This window comes from Triticum aestivum, chromosome 6D (assembly GCF_018294505.1).
Source record: "Triticum aestivum cultivar Chinese Spring chromosome 6D, IWGSC CS RefSeq v2.1, whole genome shotgun sequence".
Classification (NCBI taxonomy): domain Eukaryota; kingdom Viridiplantae; phylum Streptophyta; class Magnoliopsida; order Poales; family Poaceae; genus Triticum; species Triticum aestivum.
Window position 1 is genome coordinate 106,138,758 of NC_057811.1, and position 18,015 is coordinate 106,156,772.

Here is an 18,015-nt window from a genome sequence, read left to right on the forward strand (position 1 = left end):
ATAAGTACATCCATCTAGTAGCTTTTTCCTTGGGATTTGTTTAGTTAAAAGTTAGCCATTGCAACTTCGTGTACTTCGTTTGTGTCCAACGACCAGGCCAAGACCGCTTACGGATCCCCACCATTATCAATACTTCATATATATTCGCAATATTCAGATTGTTTTATCATATTCTTGCTTGTTCTTCGATTGCTTGCAGGAATAGACCTTCGTGGTCAGGTTGATCGTGCTCCGGCGTGGTCAATAACCTCTCGGAGTTGGTTTAGCGATTGCTAAGGCGCAATGTCGTGCACATTTGTAGTCGGATCGTCAAAGTCATCTCCACCACATCGATAGTTATCATCTCATCGAAAGATCGGGACACCCTCACCTCTATCAAGTGGTATCAGTTTTCTGGTTGCTCGGTGAGAATTTCCCGTTATCCCTAGATTAGATTTATTTTCTTACTTATTGTCCAAGAAAAGCCACAAAAAAAGTTAGATCTATTTATCATTTGTCCTAGCCAGTCTGAGCCTTTGCAATTTTCTTTTCATTGTTTGCATTATTGAATTATCGGTTGCATCGTCATGTCGAGTTGCTGGTCTTAGTGTCTAGTTCGTTTAGAGTTTTGAGTTCTGTTCACATTAGTCACATCGCCGTTGTATCATTATCCCTTCCGCTGTCCATCACCCATCCATCAATTTCCACCACGTGCTACCCACCGTTCATTGTCATAATCATAGTTGAGATCGTTCACATCTTCGCTTGATCCAATATGCATCTTATCTAGTTTCTTTTGGAAAGAGGGAGAGAGAAAAAAAAGACAGAGAAAAAAAGAGAAAAAAGTAAAAAAAAAGTCATAGAAAAAAAAGAGAAAGAGAAAGAAAAAAGTGTGAGGAAAAAAAGAGAAGAAAAAAATTAGGATCTTTCTAGACTCAATCTCGTAGTTGAATTCGGATTGGAATCTGTTTTGTGCACAACTTTCTCATACGAAGTCCGTTTTGGCTCTGCGAGTACTCAAATGAAAGCTAGCGATGAGCCGGATCTAAATAGTTAAAGTAGCTGTTTCAATGTTTGACACCTCAAAATCGGCTTCTAAATAGGCCTTTTTGCCCTCCAAAGTTCGCGACACAGCTTATTCCAGTTTTTCAAGCCAGTTTTAGAATTTTTTTACTCCTCGTATCAACTCGGAATTGGGTCATTCTTTTTGCGTTTGAAAGCTTGAGTCAGTGCCATTCTTGAGAAAAATTATTAGAAAATTGGCACAATTTTTTTAAGAGATAAGTTGGGGAGAAAGTTGTTGATATATCCTGCTTGGCTGTTGTTTCACATCATTATCTTTACTGCTATTGTGATCTTCACTTATATCTTGCTGTCCAGAGCTACTTCAGATCCTTTATTGATGCTAGTTGTGCTACGCCGTGACCTCATTAGTGTTCTAGGCTCGCGTCTCTAGTCTGGTCTAGCCTAGGACCAACACAGTACCGCCGTTGAGCGTTTATTCAACATTGCATCTCTGAATTGACTATTGTTAATCTTTTGCTACCAAATATTTAAGTCTTCCAAGCTCCACATATTTCTACACTGGGTATACGTACGTTTCCCTGGCAATCGCTTTACTTAATCTTTGGAGTTATTTGACACCGCTGGTTGCATGTCACCACCTGTTGCATGGTAAGAACTTGTAAGATATTGATATTTGCTATACTGTGAGCGTTTTACCACCACATCCTAGTAGTTCATAGGAACATTATTCTCGGATTTTGTTTCTTGTTTTCTACTAATCATGGTAGGTTCTGGAGTTGTTACTTCTTGGGCTTCATTTACCATCACCTAAGAAAATACAACAACCTTCACAAGAGGAGCAACAACAGCAGAATGCACATAATCAGGTTAATGTTTCCATGCCACCATTTACTGGTCGTTTTAGGCCTGATTTATATATTGAACGGGAGTACCAAATAAATGCTATAGTTGCTCCCATAATTTTGATGAGCATGAAAAATTTCAAGCTCCGGTTAGTACTTTCAGTAGTTTTGCTTTAGTTTGGTGGAGTGAATATTGTCGGTTAAACCTTGATCTTATACCTACTAATTGGGATGATTTAAAACTTGTCATGAGATATAGATTCGTTGATGTTTATTATACTCGTGGCATGATTAAAAAATTACAACTTTTAAAACAAAGCACTGACACGGTAACAAAATACTATGATGATTTACAAACTACATTGTTGCACTCATTTTTAGAAGAAAGTGGAGAAGATTTTATGGATAGATTTTGGGGGGGATTAAATCATGTTATTCAAGAGATACTACTTCATGAAGAGTGTTATCCTATGGACCATTTGTTTCGTCTTGCTTGCAAAGCTGAACAGGAAATAAAACGACGTGTTGCCCACAAGGAGAACAAGCGCACGGTGCACATTCCAACTGTTGATACAGATGTTTCTTCAACTACTAGGCGTAATATGACAACCACATCCATTGTTGCGAGGACTACATCATCTGCACCATGTGACACATCACCACCGAGAGTACCTACATCATCTGAGTTGATCATAAGAGGTAATGACAAAGGTACATATTTTCCACTTTCACATAAGGATGATGCATGCCTAGTTAACTTGAATACATCATGTGTTGAGTCACCTGTTGATTTGAGCACACCACCTATTTTATAGAATCGTGTTACTGTCATGAATGCGTCATGTGATCAAACAACTGAAATACCGACAATTTTGAGTGCACCCATTGAATTAACTGTTGATGCAAAAAACCCAATGTTTAATCATTTTGATATGACCTCTACTCTTGGTGATGATTTTGTGACCAATGACTTATTGCATGTTTGGTTATTTAAGAATGTTGTAGCATGTAAATTTGGTGCAAGTAAGGTTTATTCATCAATGTTGGGATGGTTTAATGATGAACATTGTTAACCTTTTGAAATGAATAAAAGCTTCACTTATATATGCAAACTGAGTTGCAATATTTCCATGACTTCTACTTCTTGTGATAATATTTTGGCTTAAGTTTTTATGAACTATGAAATTTACTCATGTATACATGTGTCATATGTGCAAAAACCAAGGGAAGTAAAAATGGATGACATATACATATACAACATGTACACCTTGTCTCTTTTGTTAGCCACATTTCAGATTAAGCAACGTCGAGGACAGCTTTGTTTTCAAGAAGGGGAGGATGATGAGGACATGACTACCTTGGATACGACCAAAAATATTGCATACATGTATATTTGTGAGGTGATTTCTAATGCAAACTATGCAATAATTTATTTATGTCATCCAGGACAAAGATACTTCATAAACTTTTGTGTCATGTTTAATTACAGGTGTATGGGACGTTTGTACAATTCACATATGAAGATAAGGGCAAAAGAGAAGTTTAGGTGTTGTTCAAAAAGTCTTCTCACGTCACTTTTGGGCCAAGAGAAGATAGAGTCCAAGTCTCTCACGTTCTGGATTCAGATTCGGACTACACAGACACACCTGACTCAAAACGCCAATAACTCTTTCATACGGACTCCGAATTGGGTGATTCTTTTTTTGTTGAAAAGTAGATTTTGTGCGCTTTCCAACCCAATTGGATTCACCTTATTCGTCCGGAGCGTTGAGTTATCGACGAAACAATCTGACGCTGCAGCAGAATCCGAGTCAAACTACAAGTCCAAAGGTGTTGCATCACCTCCACTTGGGCCCATGAGCCTTGTACGGCCTAGGGATAGTTTTAGGCTGCCTTGGGACGTCCTCCCACCTCCTTGGCCGCCACCCCTTGCTCCTATATAAGTAGGTCCATCTAGTAGCTTTTTCCTTGGGATTTGTTTAGTTAAAAATTAGCCATTGCAACTTCGTGTACTTCGTTTGTGTCCAATGACTAGGCCAAGACCGCTTACGGATCCCCACCATTATCAATAATTCATATATATATTCGCAATATTCAGATTGCTTTATCATATTCTTGCTTGTTCTTCAATTGCTTGCAGGAATAGACCTTCGTGGTCTGGTTGATCGTGCTCCGGCGTGGTCAATAACCTCTCGGAGTTGGTTTAGCGATTGCTGAGGCGCAATGTCGTGCATGTTTGTAGTCGGATCCTCAAAGTCATCTCCACCACATCGATAGTTATTATCTCATCGAAAGATCGGGACACCCTCGTCTCTATCACCTTCCCACGGCGAGCCGCCCATTCCCAGTGGGACTCATAGTCTGCCCAACCAGTGATGGGAAAGGAGAGGTGTTTTGACTGTCGGGATCGCGAGGATCCAGCACCAGAGGACCCGAGCGCCCGGTGAGCCGACGCTATGCAGTCGCGGCCGACATATCCATCCATCGGCCAGGCACTGTCCTCCCGGGAGTGGCGGAGTGCAATGTGGACTGCCATTGCCTCCTCCAACCAACGCTGGATGACACCCCAGTCGACGGATTCGGAGTGGTCAGAGTCCGATCCGCTGCCTGCCATGCCGGAGAAGGTTGAAAACTGCCAAAGGTGAGATCGGTTGACGGAGGAGAGTGGAGTGAAGTGGGGTTTGCTCCGGCAAGCGGATGGGGGCGAATATATGTGGGGTCGGGTGGGCCAGTATGAGCCGGGTCCGACATGGCGGGCGCCCCCCATATTTGGGCTAGATATGAGGGGTACCGGTTAGCCCGGGCGTTTGAGGCCCGTTTGAGGCATCCGTCTAAGTCAAAAAATCGTGACCGGTTAGTGACCGGGCGGCCCACCTGAACGTTTGAGGCGTCCGACTGTAGATGCTCTAAGAACAACACAAGCATATCTGTTTTCATAAGGCCTTGCTTTATATAAAACAACATGCATGCAGCCATTTCATGACAGTAGTGAGACACTACTGGAATTAGCTTATTTGTCGTCTGCCAATTCTTTGTCGTCTGCTGGCTGACGGCAAAGAAGGTCTTTGCCATCCGCTTACATAAAACGGACGGCAAAGAACTGGCTGATGGCAAAGAAGGTCTTTGCCATCAGCCAGTTCTTTGCTGTCCGCTAGCTGACGGCAAAGAATATTTGCTGTCAGATGGCGGACGGCAAAGAGAGAGATGGGCCCCACTAACGAGCTGCTTAGAAAAAACCTAACGGCCCCCTCTTTGCCATCTACTAGCAGACGGCAAAGAGCAAAAAAGTGGATGACAAAGGGGGGCGGACGGCAAAGAGATAACATTATTTTTGGCAGACGGCAAAGTGAGCTCTTTGTCGTCTGTGTTTTTTTGGCAGACGGCAAAGAGGAAACACAGCACACAGATCGATCACGCAGATCGATGACTTGGCAAGATCTCAGACGCATATCTCCACCCTCCGTCGGACACACACCCCAGCCACCCACGACGCACGCGCCCCCAGGGCAGCACCCACGCGCCCAGCCCCATGCCCTGTCTTCTCTCTCCCTTATCCCCACCCCCACCGCACGTCTCTCTCTCTCCCTCATTTCTCTCCCTCTCGATCCAAATAGAGGAGGCCGGCCGGCCGGCGCCCGCCACCACCTCGACCCCCGGCCCCGGCCAACACCTCGCCGGCCCCTGCCTCATCCCCCGTCGCCCCTGCCGGCCTCCGTGCCTCGTCCCCCATCGCGCGTCGTCCGCCTCTGCCACGCCACCGGAGCCCGCCTCCGCGCGCCGCCCGGCTTCGCCCGCCCCGCTCACCGCCGGCCTCCTCCGCAAGCCGCCCGGCCTCGCCCGCCTCTACCTACGCTGCTCTCTGCCTCCCTCTCTCAGCGCGCCTCCGAGCACCAGCAGCCGAGCCACGGGCCTTCACCTTCGCTGCTCTCCTTTGCAGCCCGCCTCTGCATGCCGCGGGCCTCCACCTCCGCTGCTCTTCTCTGCCGGCGATGGGGCTTGGCGCTGACGGAGTTGGTGCGGTCCAATGGATCTAGCGCTCGGACGAGGGTGGCGAGCTCCGGTGCGGCGTCGGACGGCTTGAGCTCCTCGGGTGTCCATGGTGGTGTCGGTGTGCTCCTGTCCATGGAGAAAGGAAGGAGAAGGCAGAGGGGCGCGGCTGCTGGTTGTTGCTGCTCCAGCGAGCATGGCACAGGGGATGGTTGCAGGGAGGCGCGTTCGTCCAGATCAAACACCTGTACTGTAACGCAGTGTAATCCGTTCGTGTGTAATCTGTTCGTCTTGTTAAACAGAGTAGTTTTGTTTTGGATCAGCAAGCTATATGATGGATAGTTTTGTCCTGTGAAATCCGTTCGTTCGTTGTTGATTCTTGAAACAGCAGTGTTGGTGGATACTGTGGTGTTCGTCCTCAGTTCGTTCCTCGTCGCCTCTGCACTTGGACTATTTGTTCGTTTTTTTAAATAAAAAAATTCTTTGACATCTGTAATGTTTCTGGCTGACGGCAAAGAAAGAGTCTGTGGCAGACGGCAAAGGCTGTCGTTAGCCGCCTAACGGACTAACAACACATTTATTGCCGTCGGCTTTCTTTGTCGTTAGCCGCTGATGGCAAAGGCCCCTTTGTCGTCCGCTTCAGAAAGCAGACGGCAAAGAAGCTCTTTACCGTAGCCTACTTTGCCGGAGCCTTTTGCCGTCCACGGCAGATGGCAAAGGCCTTTGCCGTCCGCCATCCTTGCCTTTGCCGTCTGCCGTGGCAGACGGCAAAGTAGCTGATTCCTGTAGTGAGAGACATTGTTGCTAGTTTCATGGTTGAAGAATAAATACGGTGCATGCATGCTTTTCGATTGGCTGCATGTGAGAGAGTGTATTTGAAGTGAGATTGAAGGATTAATGTGAGCAAATTACTATATGCCTTGGTCCAAGAGAAATGGTCTCCGGGTCCAATAAATTCGGATGGAGGAAGTACATCATGATCTCTATCGTCCGTAGATCAAGTCCACCTCTCACCCATCTCCTCGGACGAGAACACGACACTCTGCCGGTGCATCATGGGATCCTGTGGCGAAATGATGAAGAGAAGAGATTTACAGAGGGGATGAGCGCGAGGGAGGAGCAAGGCTTCGATTCCACATGCGGGAATGAAAAGAGTAGGGGAACTGTTCCAGGGATCTGAGTGAGGGAAGAGGAAGAAAAGATAGTAGAACGAAGCGATGGGAAAGAGATAAGGAAGAAAGCGAGCGTCGCATGATCTAGATCAAACAGGAATTAAGCGTGTGGCCGTAGACAAAAAAATCTAATATTCATTAAATACTTTTTTCATTTCTTATATCACTTCTAGTTTGATTATAGACAAAATATCGAATGTTCGTTTGGTCCTTGGAGTATACCTATATCTATATCTATCGATACTTAATAATAATAAAGGATCTATTGTTTCTCGCGGTACGTCATTAAATTGGCCTTAATGTTGTAAAATATTATCCACCAATGCCAGTTATAAGTGACAAAAAACGTTTTCTAGGGAATCACCCACCTGGGCCGGCCCAACTATAGGGACCTACTATACTGCGCTCTGCACGCTGGAGAAGACATAACGCGCGCGTTTGGGTCGGCCCATGTGCGGGTGCCTATTTTCTTAGTTTCATTTTTTCTTTTTAGAATTTTCTTCTATTTTTTACTTTAAATAATTTGTAACTTCAAAAACTTTTGAAATCTTAAAAAATGAAAATTTTGAAATAGCATGTTTAAGAAAACATAAAATGTTTGTAAATTCAAAAAATGCTTTGGATTTTTCAAAAAATGTTCGCATATTCAAAAAATAGCAATTTTGAAAAAACAAATGTTCGTAAAAAATACATGGTTTTTAAAAAAGGCCGTGTATTAAAAATTATTAACAAAATTGAACAAAATGTTTGCTAATTAAAAAAACGTTCATCCATTTTAAAAAATGTCCTAAAATTTAAAAAAACATTTCTTGAAATACAAAAGGGTTTATTGATTCATAATTTTCTTGCCCATTCAGAAAATGTTCATGCATTTTAAAAATATTCGTGAATTTAAAAAAAATCCACCAATTTAAAAAATAATGTCCATCTATTCTAGAATTGTTTGCCGATTCAAAAGGAAATGCTTAAAACCCGTTCGCAATTTTTAAGAATTCTTTGTAAATATTAAAAAGTGTTCAAAATTTTAAAAAATATTCCCAAATTTGTTGAAATGTTTACAAATGATCGGAGGTATGTAGATAAACTGTAATACTTTTGAGTCTTTGTGACTATATACCCGCGTGAATTTAGAAGAATTAACTGCCAGGTTGGATTGGAATATTATAGTATGTTTAAAAAAAATGTTTCTCAAAACTCAGAATAATTCTTTGAATTACCAAGTTTTTTGACAACCACGATATTTAAAAATAATGTGAGCATTGCTTTAATTTGTGAATAAATTTTAAAAAAGAAACATTTTCTTGTATTCGCTCACAAATTTTTAAAATCATGCAATGAGATGTGAACAAAATGTGGTCGTCGCCATTGAAGATTATGACTTTTTTCCGTTGCAACGCACGGGCCTTTTTGCTAGTACCTAATTATAAATGAACTATTGTTTCTGGCGATACGTCATCGAGATTGCCCCAAAACTTGCGAAATTTTACCGATCAATACCATCTATAATAAGTGATAGAAAAACGTTTCACAAAGGGAAATTCCCTGGCTGGGCTAGCTCATGCAACAAGGACCTCCTATACTCCGCTCCGCGCGCTAGGAGAAGACGCAACGCGCCCATTTGGGCCAGCCCATGTGTGTGCGGCCCATTCTTTAAATTTCATTTTCTATTTTTTATTTTGCTTTTACATTTTCAATTTTTCTACTTTAAATAATTTGGGATTTTCAAACGGTTCAGAAAATTTAGAAAAATATTAGAATTTTGAAATAAAATGTTTAGTAAATCATAAATTGTTTGTGAATTCAAAGAATCCTCGTGATTTTGTAAAAAAATATTGCTTATTCGACGATGTTATGAGAAAAATGTTCGGGAAATAAAAAATATTCATGATTTTTCTGAAAGCTTGTGTATTAAAAAATGCTAATGAAATTGAATTTTTTACCAATTCAAAAGTTTTTCATGAATGTAAAAATACCCTCAGAATTAAAAAAATATTCGTGAGTTACAAAATAATCTATTTATTCATAAAATTTCGCTGATTCAAAAAATTATCATGCATTTCAAAAATATTTGTTAAATCAAAAAAATGTTCATTAAATCAAAAAAAGGTTTGTAAATTTTGAAAAAGCTTCCAACAATTTACAAAACAAGTTTACCGATTGATGGAAATTGTTTAAAAACTGTTTGTAGTTTTAAAAAATGTTTGCAAAAAGCATAAAATGTTCATGATTTGCTACTTTAAGTACTTTGAGGTTTTCAAAAGTTTCTGAAATATAAAAAAATCAAAATTTTGAATTATAATGTTTAATAAATCATTAAAAAATTATGAATTCAAAGAATGCTTGCGATTTTGTAAAAAACATTGCTTATTCATAACATGTTCGATTTTTTTAAAATGGTCGGGAAATAAAAAATGTTCATGAATTTTTGAGAAGTTCGTGTATTAAAAAATGTTAATGAAATCGATTTTTTTTGCAAATTCAAAAATTGTTCATGCATGTAAAAATATCCTGAAAATTCAAAAACTATTCGTGAGTTACAAAATAGTCTATTCATTCATAAAATGTTCGCTGATTCAAAAAATTATCATGCATTTCAAGAAATATTCATTAAATAGAAAATGTTCGTTAAATCAAAAAGTGGTTTGTGAATTGCAGAAATTGTTCCACCAATTTTTAGAGTAATGGTCGTCGATTGTAGAAATGTTGACAGATTCAAAAAAAATGTTTTAAAAAATCCAACAATTTTAAAAAAATGTTTGCAGATAATATAAATTGTTCATGAATTCAAAAAATGTTCTTGATTTTAGAATTTTTTTTGAAATATTTTAAATGTGTGTTCACATATTTGAAAAATATTCACGATTTCAAATATGTGCATGAGATTAAAAAATGTTAATGATTTCAAGAAAATTGAGTGATAGTGTATCTTCGTGATGCAGCAAGATATGGTCATGATCATTGGAGATTATAAAAAAAATTCTCCCGTTCCAACGCACGGGCCTTTTTGCTAGTTAGTAAATAACCGCTGCAGCGGAGTATTGTCTTAGGTTGAAGATAAGCCATATGTAACTCCCATGAAAAAATATTTTGGATAAGTCGATTTTTGGCCATTGGCAGGTGGATAAGATATGTACATATGTGATCATGGTTGGGCCGCGCACGTCCATCGATGGAGAAATTCAAGTCCACCACCACTAAACGATGAACAGAAATGGAGAAGGAAACGCACCAAATTCCAAGGTCCAAACTTCATTGTCACGTAGCAAATCGAGCCATGCGCTACGCATCCAGCCGTGGTCAGAAGATAACTCTTCTCGACCAGCTACAAATACGACACCAAGGGAGGGTGCTACTAGCAGGCCATGGCGGCTCAAACAGTGCTACCACTGCTCTTATCTCCCCAAGCACTATTGCTCTATCTCTTGCTCATCCCTGTGCTCCTCCTCCTCCGGGCAACAAACAGGCGATCGGCCGGCGAGCGAGCCGCAGCGGACAACCATGGGGGCCGTCCCCTCCCTTCGCCTCCGAACAAGCTCCCTCTCATCGGCCACCTGCACCTGGTCGGCCCCGACCCGCACGTCTCCCTCGCCGCCCTCGCCGCCAAGCACGGCGACGGCGGCCTCATGCTCCTCCGCCTCGGGCAGACGCGCGCCCTCGTCGTCTCCTCCCCGCGCGCCGCCGAGGCGGTCCTGCGCACGCACGACCACATCTTCGCCTCGCGGCCGCCGAACGCGCTCGTCGACGCCCTCCTGGACGGCGGCGCCGACGTCGCCTTCGCCCCCTACGGCGAGTTCTGGCGGCAGGCCAGGAGGCTGGTCACCACGCACCTGCTCAGCGCCAGGAAGCTGCACTCGCTCCGCCGCGGCCGCGAGGAGGAGGCGCGCCTGGTGATGGCCAAGATCCAGGGCGCGGCGGCCGCCGGCGCCCTCGTGGACATGACGAAGCTGCTCGGCGCCTTCACCAACGACATAGCGTGCCGTGCCGTGTCCGGGAAGTTCTTCCGGGAGGAAGGCCGGAACGAGCTGTTCAGGGAGGCGATCGACGGGAACGTGGCCGCGTTTGGCGGGTTCAGCCTGCTGGACTACTTCCCGGGCCTGGCCAAGGTGGGCGTGCTCACGCGAGTGGTTTTCGCCAAGACCAGTCGGTTGAAGAGGAAATGGGACGAGCTGCTCGATAAGATCATCGACGACCATGTCAGCAAAGCATCGCCACAGGAGCAACACCACGAGCACGATCAGCAAGAAGATGAAGAGGCAGACTTCGTCGATGTGCTCCTTAGTCTTCAGGAGGAGTACAGTCTCACCAGACAGCATATCAAGGCCATATTGATGGTAAATCTCGTCTCATACATACGTAGCTACTCCTCCGTTCACTATTACAAAATGTTCTGACCTTTCTTCGAATCGGATGTCACTTATTTTAATCCGTGTATGTAGTTTATATTAAAATATTCAAAATATTTTACAATAATGAAAAGTAGGAAGTAGCTTATTATGGTAATTAAATATGGTCATATTTTAAGTGTCTGACACTTCAGATTGAACCCATACACAGGATATGTTTGTGGCAGGCACAGATACATCATACATAGTTCTCGAGTGTGCCATGGCTGAGCTCATGCGAAAGCCGAACCTCATGGCCAAACTTCAAGCTGAGGTGAGGGAAAAGACACCCAAGGGCCAACAAATAGTGACCGAGGACGACTTGGGCAACATGGCCTACCTAAAGGCCGTCGTGAAGGAGACGCTCCGGCTACACCCACCAGCGCCGCTCCTCCTCCCGCACCTCTCCATGGCCGAATGCGACATCGACGGTTATAAAGTCCCCGCAGAAGCCCGTGTGATCGTAAACGCTTGGGCTCTTGGTAGAGACCCTGGATCGTGGGAGGCTGCCGACGAGTTCATGCCGGAGAGGTTTGTGGACGTTGTGTCCCCCGACTTCAAAGGGAGGGATTTTCAGTTTCTGCCGTTTGGAGCTGGGCGAAGGATATGTCCCGGGATAAATTTTGGGATGGCGTCTGTGGAGATCATGCTCGCCAACCTTGTCTATTGTTATGATTGGGAGCTCCCTGGCGGAATGCGGCAAGAGGACCTGGATATGACTGGTGTGTTTGGCATTACGATGCGTCGGAAGGAGAAGTTATTTCTTGTCCCGAGAACGAGATGTTAATCATGCATAATATCTGTCATGAATTATGTGCACTTGTAAAGCTAGATATTGCACTAGTATATATGGTTTTCCCAGTTTTCAAGAGGGTACGTGGGAAACACTCCAGGTACTCACATTCTGCCACACAAAAACTACCAACCTTCACCCCATTTCTAGTCCACGGCGATCAAACGGGTTTTATTGATGGTAGAAATATCGTGGAGCACCGAGCATGTTATCTTTGCTGCCTACCTCATCAAGTCTTGCCATGGTAGGAAGGGGCAACCCATGGTCATTAAGCTTGACTTTCAAAAAACATCAGTTTCCTGGACCGCACTTATATCCACTCTAAGACTTCGTGGTTTCCAACCATTTTTTGGTAGAAACCATCCTTTCTACCGGCAAAACGATGACCATGCTAAATGCGGTACTCGACCCTTGATTGCCTGCAAACACGATATGAAACAAGGCAAGCCCCTTTCACCTTATCTCTTCATTATTGTTGTTGATATTCTTCAACAACTAATAAATAAAAATCATAGTCATAGTTCTCTCTCCTATCCATTTACAAACTACCTACCACCAACGACACTAGAATACGACGCCATTATCATAGCTAAGTTCTCACCCTAAGACGTTGAGACCCTAAAACACATCTTAGACGACTTCGCTTGAACCCTGAATTGATCTAACGTGCTTGGCATCAGATCTCGCCATCGCACACAGATGATGAGAAACCCTAACCTCAGCGTCCAAGGAGATGACAAGAATCTACATTGGCACTATGTTGGTTCCATCTAGACGGACAAACTCGAGGAGGATTGGAGCTCAGAAGACCAACTCAAAGAAGAGGCGTTGTCATCCGCCTGAACACCGCCTACGAGGACTAAAAACCCTAACCTAAACTACTAGTCGGAGTCGAGGCACCAAAATTCTCCTCCAACCGCCTGCCGCCGGAACGCAAGCAGAGGGGAGGCAAATCCACGGGCTAGCCAGTGTTCAGAGACCTTCTTTGGTTCATAGGATATGAATATCAAATGAACAAAAAAACCATAAGTGATGACATGTATCTCAAATCGTATGAAACAAGAAATGACATTTGGTTCATGCGGTAAGATTTTTTTATTATTATGTCTAGGTTAATGTTTTTTTCTTTGAATGCAAAGAATTGACTCCTATCTTCTATAGGAATAAGGAATAAGATTATATTGCTACAAACCAAAGGCCTCAAAGAACATTTTCCTATGAAATTACTATCCTTTTGAGTACCTAAAAAATCATGTAAACCAAAGAGGCCCTAAATTAGTAACAACTGAAGATCTGTTACTCCTAAATGAGATAATTACTGTAAGAAATGCTAAAAGATGGGGTGAAAATGAGAATTTCCTCTAATTTTTAACTTGAAAATAAAGCTCAACTGGGCTGGTTTCGAAGCCCAGTTATAAGCGACGTCTGAGCCCAGTTATAAGCTGGGCTGGTTCCGGACAGATTTGGGCGATCCGGAAAATCTAAACCCAACCTTCTCGACTGGCAAATATTCCCATCACCTAAAAAAAGGCAAATATTCCCATTGCGCTGCTGCGCCGCCGCCGGTGCCACCTTCTCCCTCGATTCCGGTGGCGCGTCCCGCTAAAAGCCATCGAACATACTCCCAGCCCCTCCCCACTTGCTAGCGGATCTTCGCAGCCTGCCGGCGAACATCTTCGCAGCCCCTCTCAGTCACCCGGCGAGTTTGGCGGCCGGGATCGAACAGCAAGCCGCGGAAGCTGGCGGCCGGTGTAGCTCATACGATCCGTCGATCTGCGACTCAGAGGTAACTCGCCTAGTCCTCTATTTTATTTGTGTTCTCGCTCAGAGGCAAAAGCAAAGTTAAGAGCTATAAAAACTTTTTCAGCGAAGAGGCCCATTTGTTATACCGGCAGCCATCTTCGTAGAGCTCTTAACAAGTTTGCTAGCTAGAAAGGCAAACATCATGTACCTGTATTATTCAGCAAGCTATAAAAATATGCAAATTACCTTATCCATTGCATACATCATACTAGACCATATTACAGTTGAAGTGGGCTTAGCCAAAATATCTGAATAATACTAACTGATCATATAGCACTCCAACCCCGAAGAACACACCAAATGCAATCGCGAAGATGATCTTTTCGCTGCATTTTTTTGCAGAGATGATGGAGACGGGAGCTGCTTCAACTGAACTGCAATGGTTAGTAAGCACAGAGCCGCACAGCTTTGGGTTCCCGTCAAAGCTAGAAGCCTGATACGTGCTCAGCTGGCCTTTTGCTGGAATAGATCCTTCTAGGTCGTTGTTAGAAACGTTGAGTCGCGAAAGGAAGTGAAGATTCTCCAACGGCACAGGGATTGCACCGGTGAGATGGTTATTAGACAAATCTAGCCCCTGGAGGTTCGTGAGCTTGCAGATTGATTGTGGGATCTCTCCATAAAAGTTGTTGAAACTCAAGTTTACGTAAGTGAGTGCTTCCAGATGACCAATCTCTTGGGGGATCATACCTGTGAATTTATTCTTACCGAGATTCAGCCCTTTGGGCCAAGCACTGCCCATGCGGTACTGAAGTTTAGCATTGGCGTCGTCCACATAAATTGGTAGGTCAAGGAGGCTTGGGTCGAAATATATGGCAGGCTTGTCTGATTTTAGCATTGGCATCTCCATCAGGGTCATTGGAATTTTCCCGGTAAGACTGTTGTTTGATACGTCCAGTCCGAAGAGGTGGTTTAGGGAGTTGATCCAGCTTGGTATTGGTCCGGTGAGTTGATTACTAGATAATAATAATACCTTCAGACTTGTGAACTTCGATAACCAAGTAGGTATCCTTCCAGTCAACGAACAATGATGCATGACTAGAAACTGAAGATTCTGAAAACCGTCAATGGTTTCATCTTGTGGCATGGCCTCATTCATGAAGTTTCTGCCAATAAGCAAGGTGTTGATGTTCCTGCAGCTCTTAAGGGCATGCAAAGCTTTCATGATATTTGTAAAGGAGTTACTACCAAGTGATAGGCAGGACAGATGCTTCAGATTGCCTATTCTTGGTGAGATCTCACCATGGAAATGGTTGCCCGACAGCCGCAGTGCAGTCAACATGCTGCATGAGTAAATGCTTTCGGGCACTATGCCACCGAGATGATTCATCATGAGACCTATACTTCTTAGATTCTGCAGGGTTGCGAAGTTTACCTTGCTTAGATCTCCACTGAAGTTGTTGATCTTCAGATTGATGGTTTTGAGATTTGTGCAGTTGCCCAGAGTTGATGGCAGCTGGCCAGACATGTTGCTGTTACCCAAATGAAGCTTCTCCAGCCTCCTGAGCTGACCTATCGATTCTGGGATGTTGCCACTCATGTGATTCCCTCCAAGGTCAAGAGTAGCTAGATTACTGAGTTTGACCATTTGTGCTCCATCAAGTTCTCCTTGCAAACCATTGTTGAGAAAGGAGAGGTACTCCAGCGAGGCAGTGTGCAAGATTTCAAGAGGGAGAGTCCCACTGAGGTTGTTGTTACCGGCCTTGAGCACTTTGAGCTTGGAGCAATTACCTAGTGTGTTCGGAATGTCGCCACTCAATTGGTTGTGATAGAGGTCAAGCAAAGCCAAAGATGGCGAGCCAAGGCAAAGAGAAGACGGTATGTGCCCAGTGAAGCCGTTATTGCTGGCGTTGAACGCAATTAGATTCTTCATCATCTTCCATGTGGCTGATGGAAGTTCTAAGCTGAACTGGTTGCTTGAGACGTTGAGTACCTGCAGAGGCCGGTCTGTGGTGATCGAAGACGGCAGCTCTTGTAGCGTCCATTTAGCCGGTTGAAGCTGACGTCAAGGGAGATGATGCTGCTGGAGGACATGAGCTCCAGCGGAAGGCCACTGGAGAAGGAGTTGTGCGAAAGGTTGACATGCAGCAAGCCTGTGAGGTCGGCGAGAGATGGCGAGATGCGTCCTTCAAGTCCTTTAGATGCCAGGGAAATCTCAGTGACGGCCCCATCTCTCCATTGCAAATGATGCCTTCCCACTCGCAGCAGTCTGTCTCGTGGCGCCACGACGCGGCGAGGGTGCCATCTCCCAACGTCCCAGCGAGGCTTCTCCTGCTCGGTGCATGAGGTGGCGGGAGAGACCAAGGAGAGTAGCAGGAACAGCTGCAGCACGGCCGGAGGAATGGTGAAAGGAACGCATTGGTTGGTGTTTTTTCCTCCCCCTTCTTGTTTTTCCGTTGCTTGAAGAATGCATGTGGGGCTAGTACTATTTATAATCTAGGTGCAGCTTTATTATGCTAGGGTGTGCAGAACACCGTTCAGAAAATTCTGCAAGTCATGGATGCAGCCGGCTGCACAAAAGACAGCGACACTAGCATGGAAATCAATAGCCACGACCCAGTTGACTTTGTCAAATCTTTCATGAGAATACTCTTTATTCATTAATGGAAGATTACACTACATATAGTAAGTAATTAAGCTGACCCCGTGATCTTCTCTTTTTGCTTCATTGAACTAGTAAAAGGGAGTTACAAAAAAGATTGGGTTTGTTATCTAGTAGATATTTTTCTTGACGCAAATGTATCTACCCCAGCGGGGAGATGGCTATATATAAGGCTAGACACTGTCCAACTCAATCATCAGTTAATAAGAAACCGCCATGTTCTCTCTCTCTGACCTGTGATAGAATATCGTCTCTGCTGACTTCCTTGCCTTTGGCCCAGCTGTGTTCAGTACACAATAGTTGTCTCATGGGGCCATGATTGACCGGCTGCAAAAAGATAGTGACACTAAATTAGAAAATGCCTTCCTCTGTTCCCTGTTTTTTCCACAATGTTCAATCTGGTTTCCCCTCTCTGGCAGCCTTTCTGGTGCGGGAAGGCAGGAACAACAAAAACACACATGGACTTTCGAACTGTAGTCTAAAACATTTTTGTCGTTAGTTTTGTGTGTCCTTGTTTTGCTGCTGGAATGGCTTGCAGTGCTTGCAGTACATGCTACCTAGCTTCAGAACACCATTTAAGGAGAGAGGGAGCATGGGCACTGGGCCACCGTCAAGTTGGCCCCATGGTCCGCCGTGTTAGAAGGGAGAGAGAGGGATTGTTGCGGAATATGATGGATGTATTATTGAGCCTCGAGGGCGAGTATATATTGAGTACAAGACTTGGAGAGCAAGACGCCTCTCCTGGAGATAAGGTAGGAGACGGACTACAAATCCTAGACTACCAAATACAAATATCCCAAATATATCTCTAACATCCCCCCGCAGTCGTAGCGGTAGCGTTGCGAACAACAGGAGCGTCGCGGACGGTCAGACTGGAGAGAATAGCAGCCGACGGACTGACATCCCCCCGTAGTCCTAGCGGGAGCGTCGTGGACGGTGTCGCGTCACGGACGCGTTGACTGTAGAGGAAGCCGACGAGTTGCTCAAGCGGATGATAGCCCTTTGTGCCGATGTCGATGTAGCCGAGAGCGTAGGGTGGTGTAGCCGTGGTCGAGGTAGCCGTGCGAAGCACGCCGTGGTCGATGTCGAGTCGGGGTAGCCGGTGTCGAGGGAGTCGCCGTGGAGCCGCAGGCGCAAGGAGGCGCCGAGTTAGTCATGGGCGTAGTGATGTCGAAGAAGTGATGCGCCAGGAAGGAGAATGGTGTTGACGACGCGTCGCGCCGGGGTTGCCAACCCCCGGGACACATCGTAGACGAAGGCACGCGTCAGTGTTGCCAGCACCGGGCATGTGTAGACGGACTAAGACGAAGTTGACGAAGCGCCGCACCAGTCTTGCCAGGCCCGGGGACACGTCGTGGACGAAGGCACGCGGCGGTGTTGCCAGCACCGGGCATGCGTAGACTGGGACCTGCACGAGCTGTACGCCATGTCG

At 44.7% G+C, this 18,015-nt stretch overlaps 1 protein-coding gene and 1 pseudogene across 1 annotated transcript; one reads left to right on the forward strand and one right to left on the reverse strand.

Moving 5' to 3' along the window:
* The first annotated feature begins 10,343 nt into the window (after window positions 1–10,343).
* On the forward strand, window positions 10,344–12,257 carry LOC123143892 (indole-2-monooxygenase). Its single transcript, XM_044562888.1, has 2 exons — window positions 10,344–11,337; window positions 11,561–12,257. Exons 1-2 carry the CDS (start codon window positions 10,369–10,371, stop codon window positions 12,173–12,175), a joined length of 1,584 nt encoding a protein of 527 aa, XP_044418823.1. The 5' UTR covers window positions 10,344–10,368; the 3' UTR covers window positions 12,176–12,257.
* Window positions 12,258–14,219: 1,962 nt separating this feature from the next.
* On the reverse strand, window positions 14,220–16,892 carry LOC123142506 (receptor-like protein 2; annotated as a pseudogene).
* Between the last annotated feature and the right edge of the window lie 1,123 nt (window positions 16,893–18,015).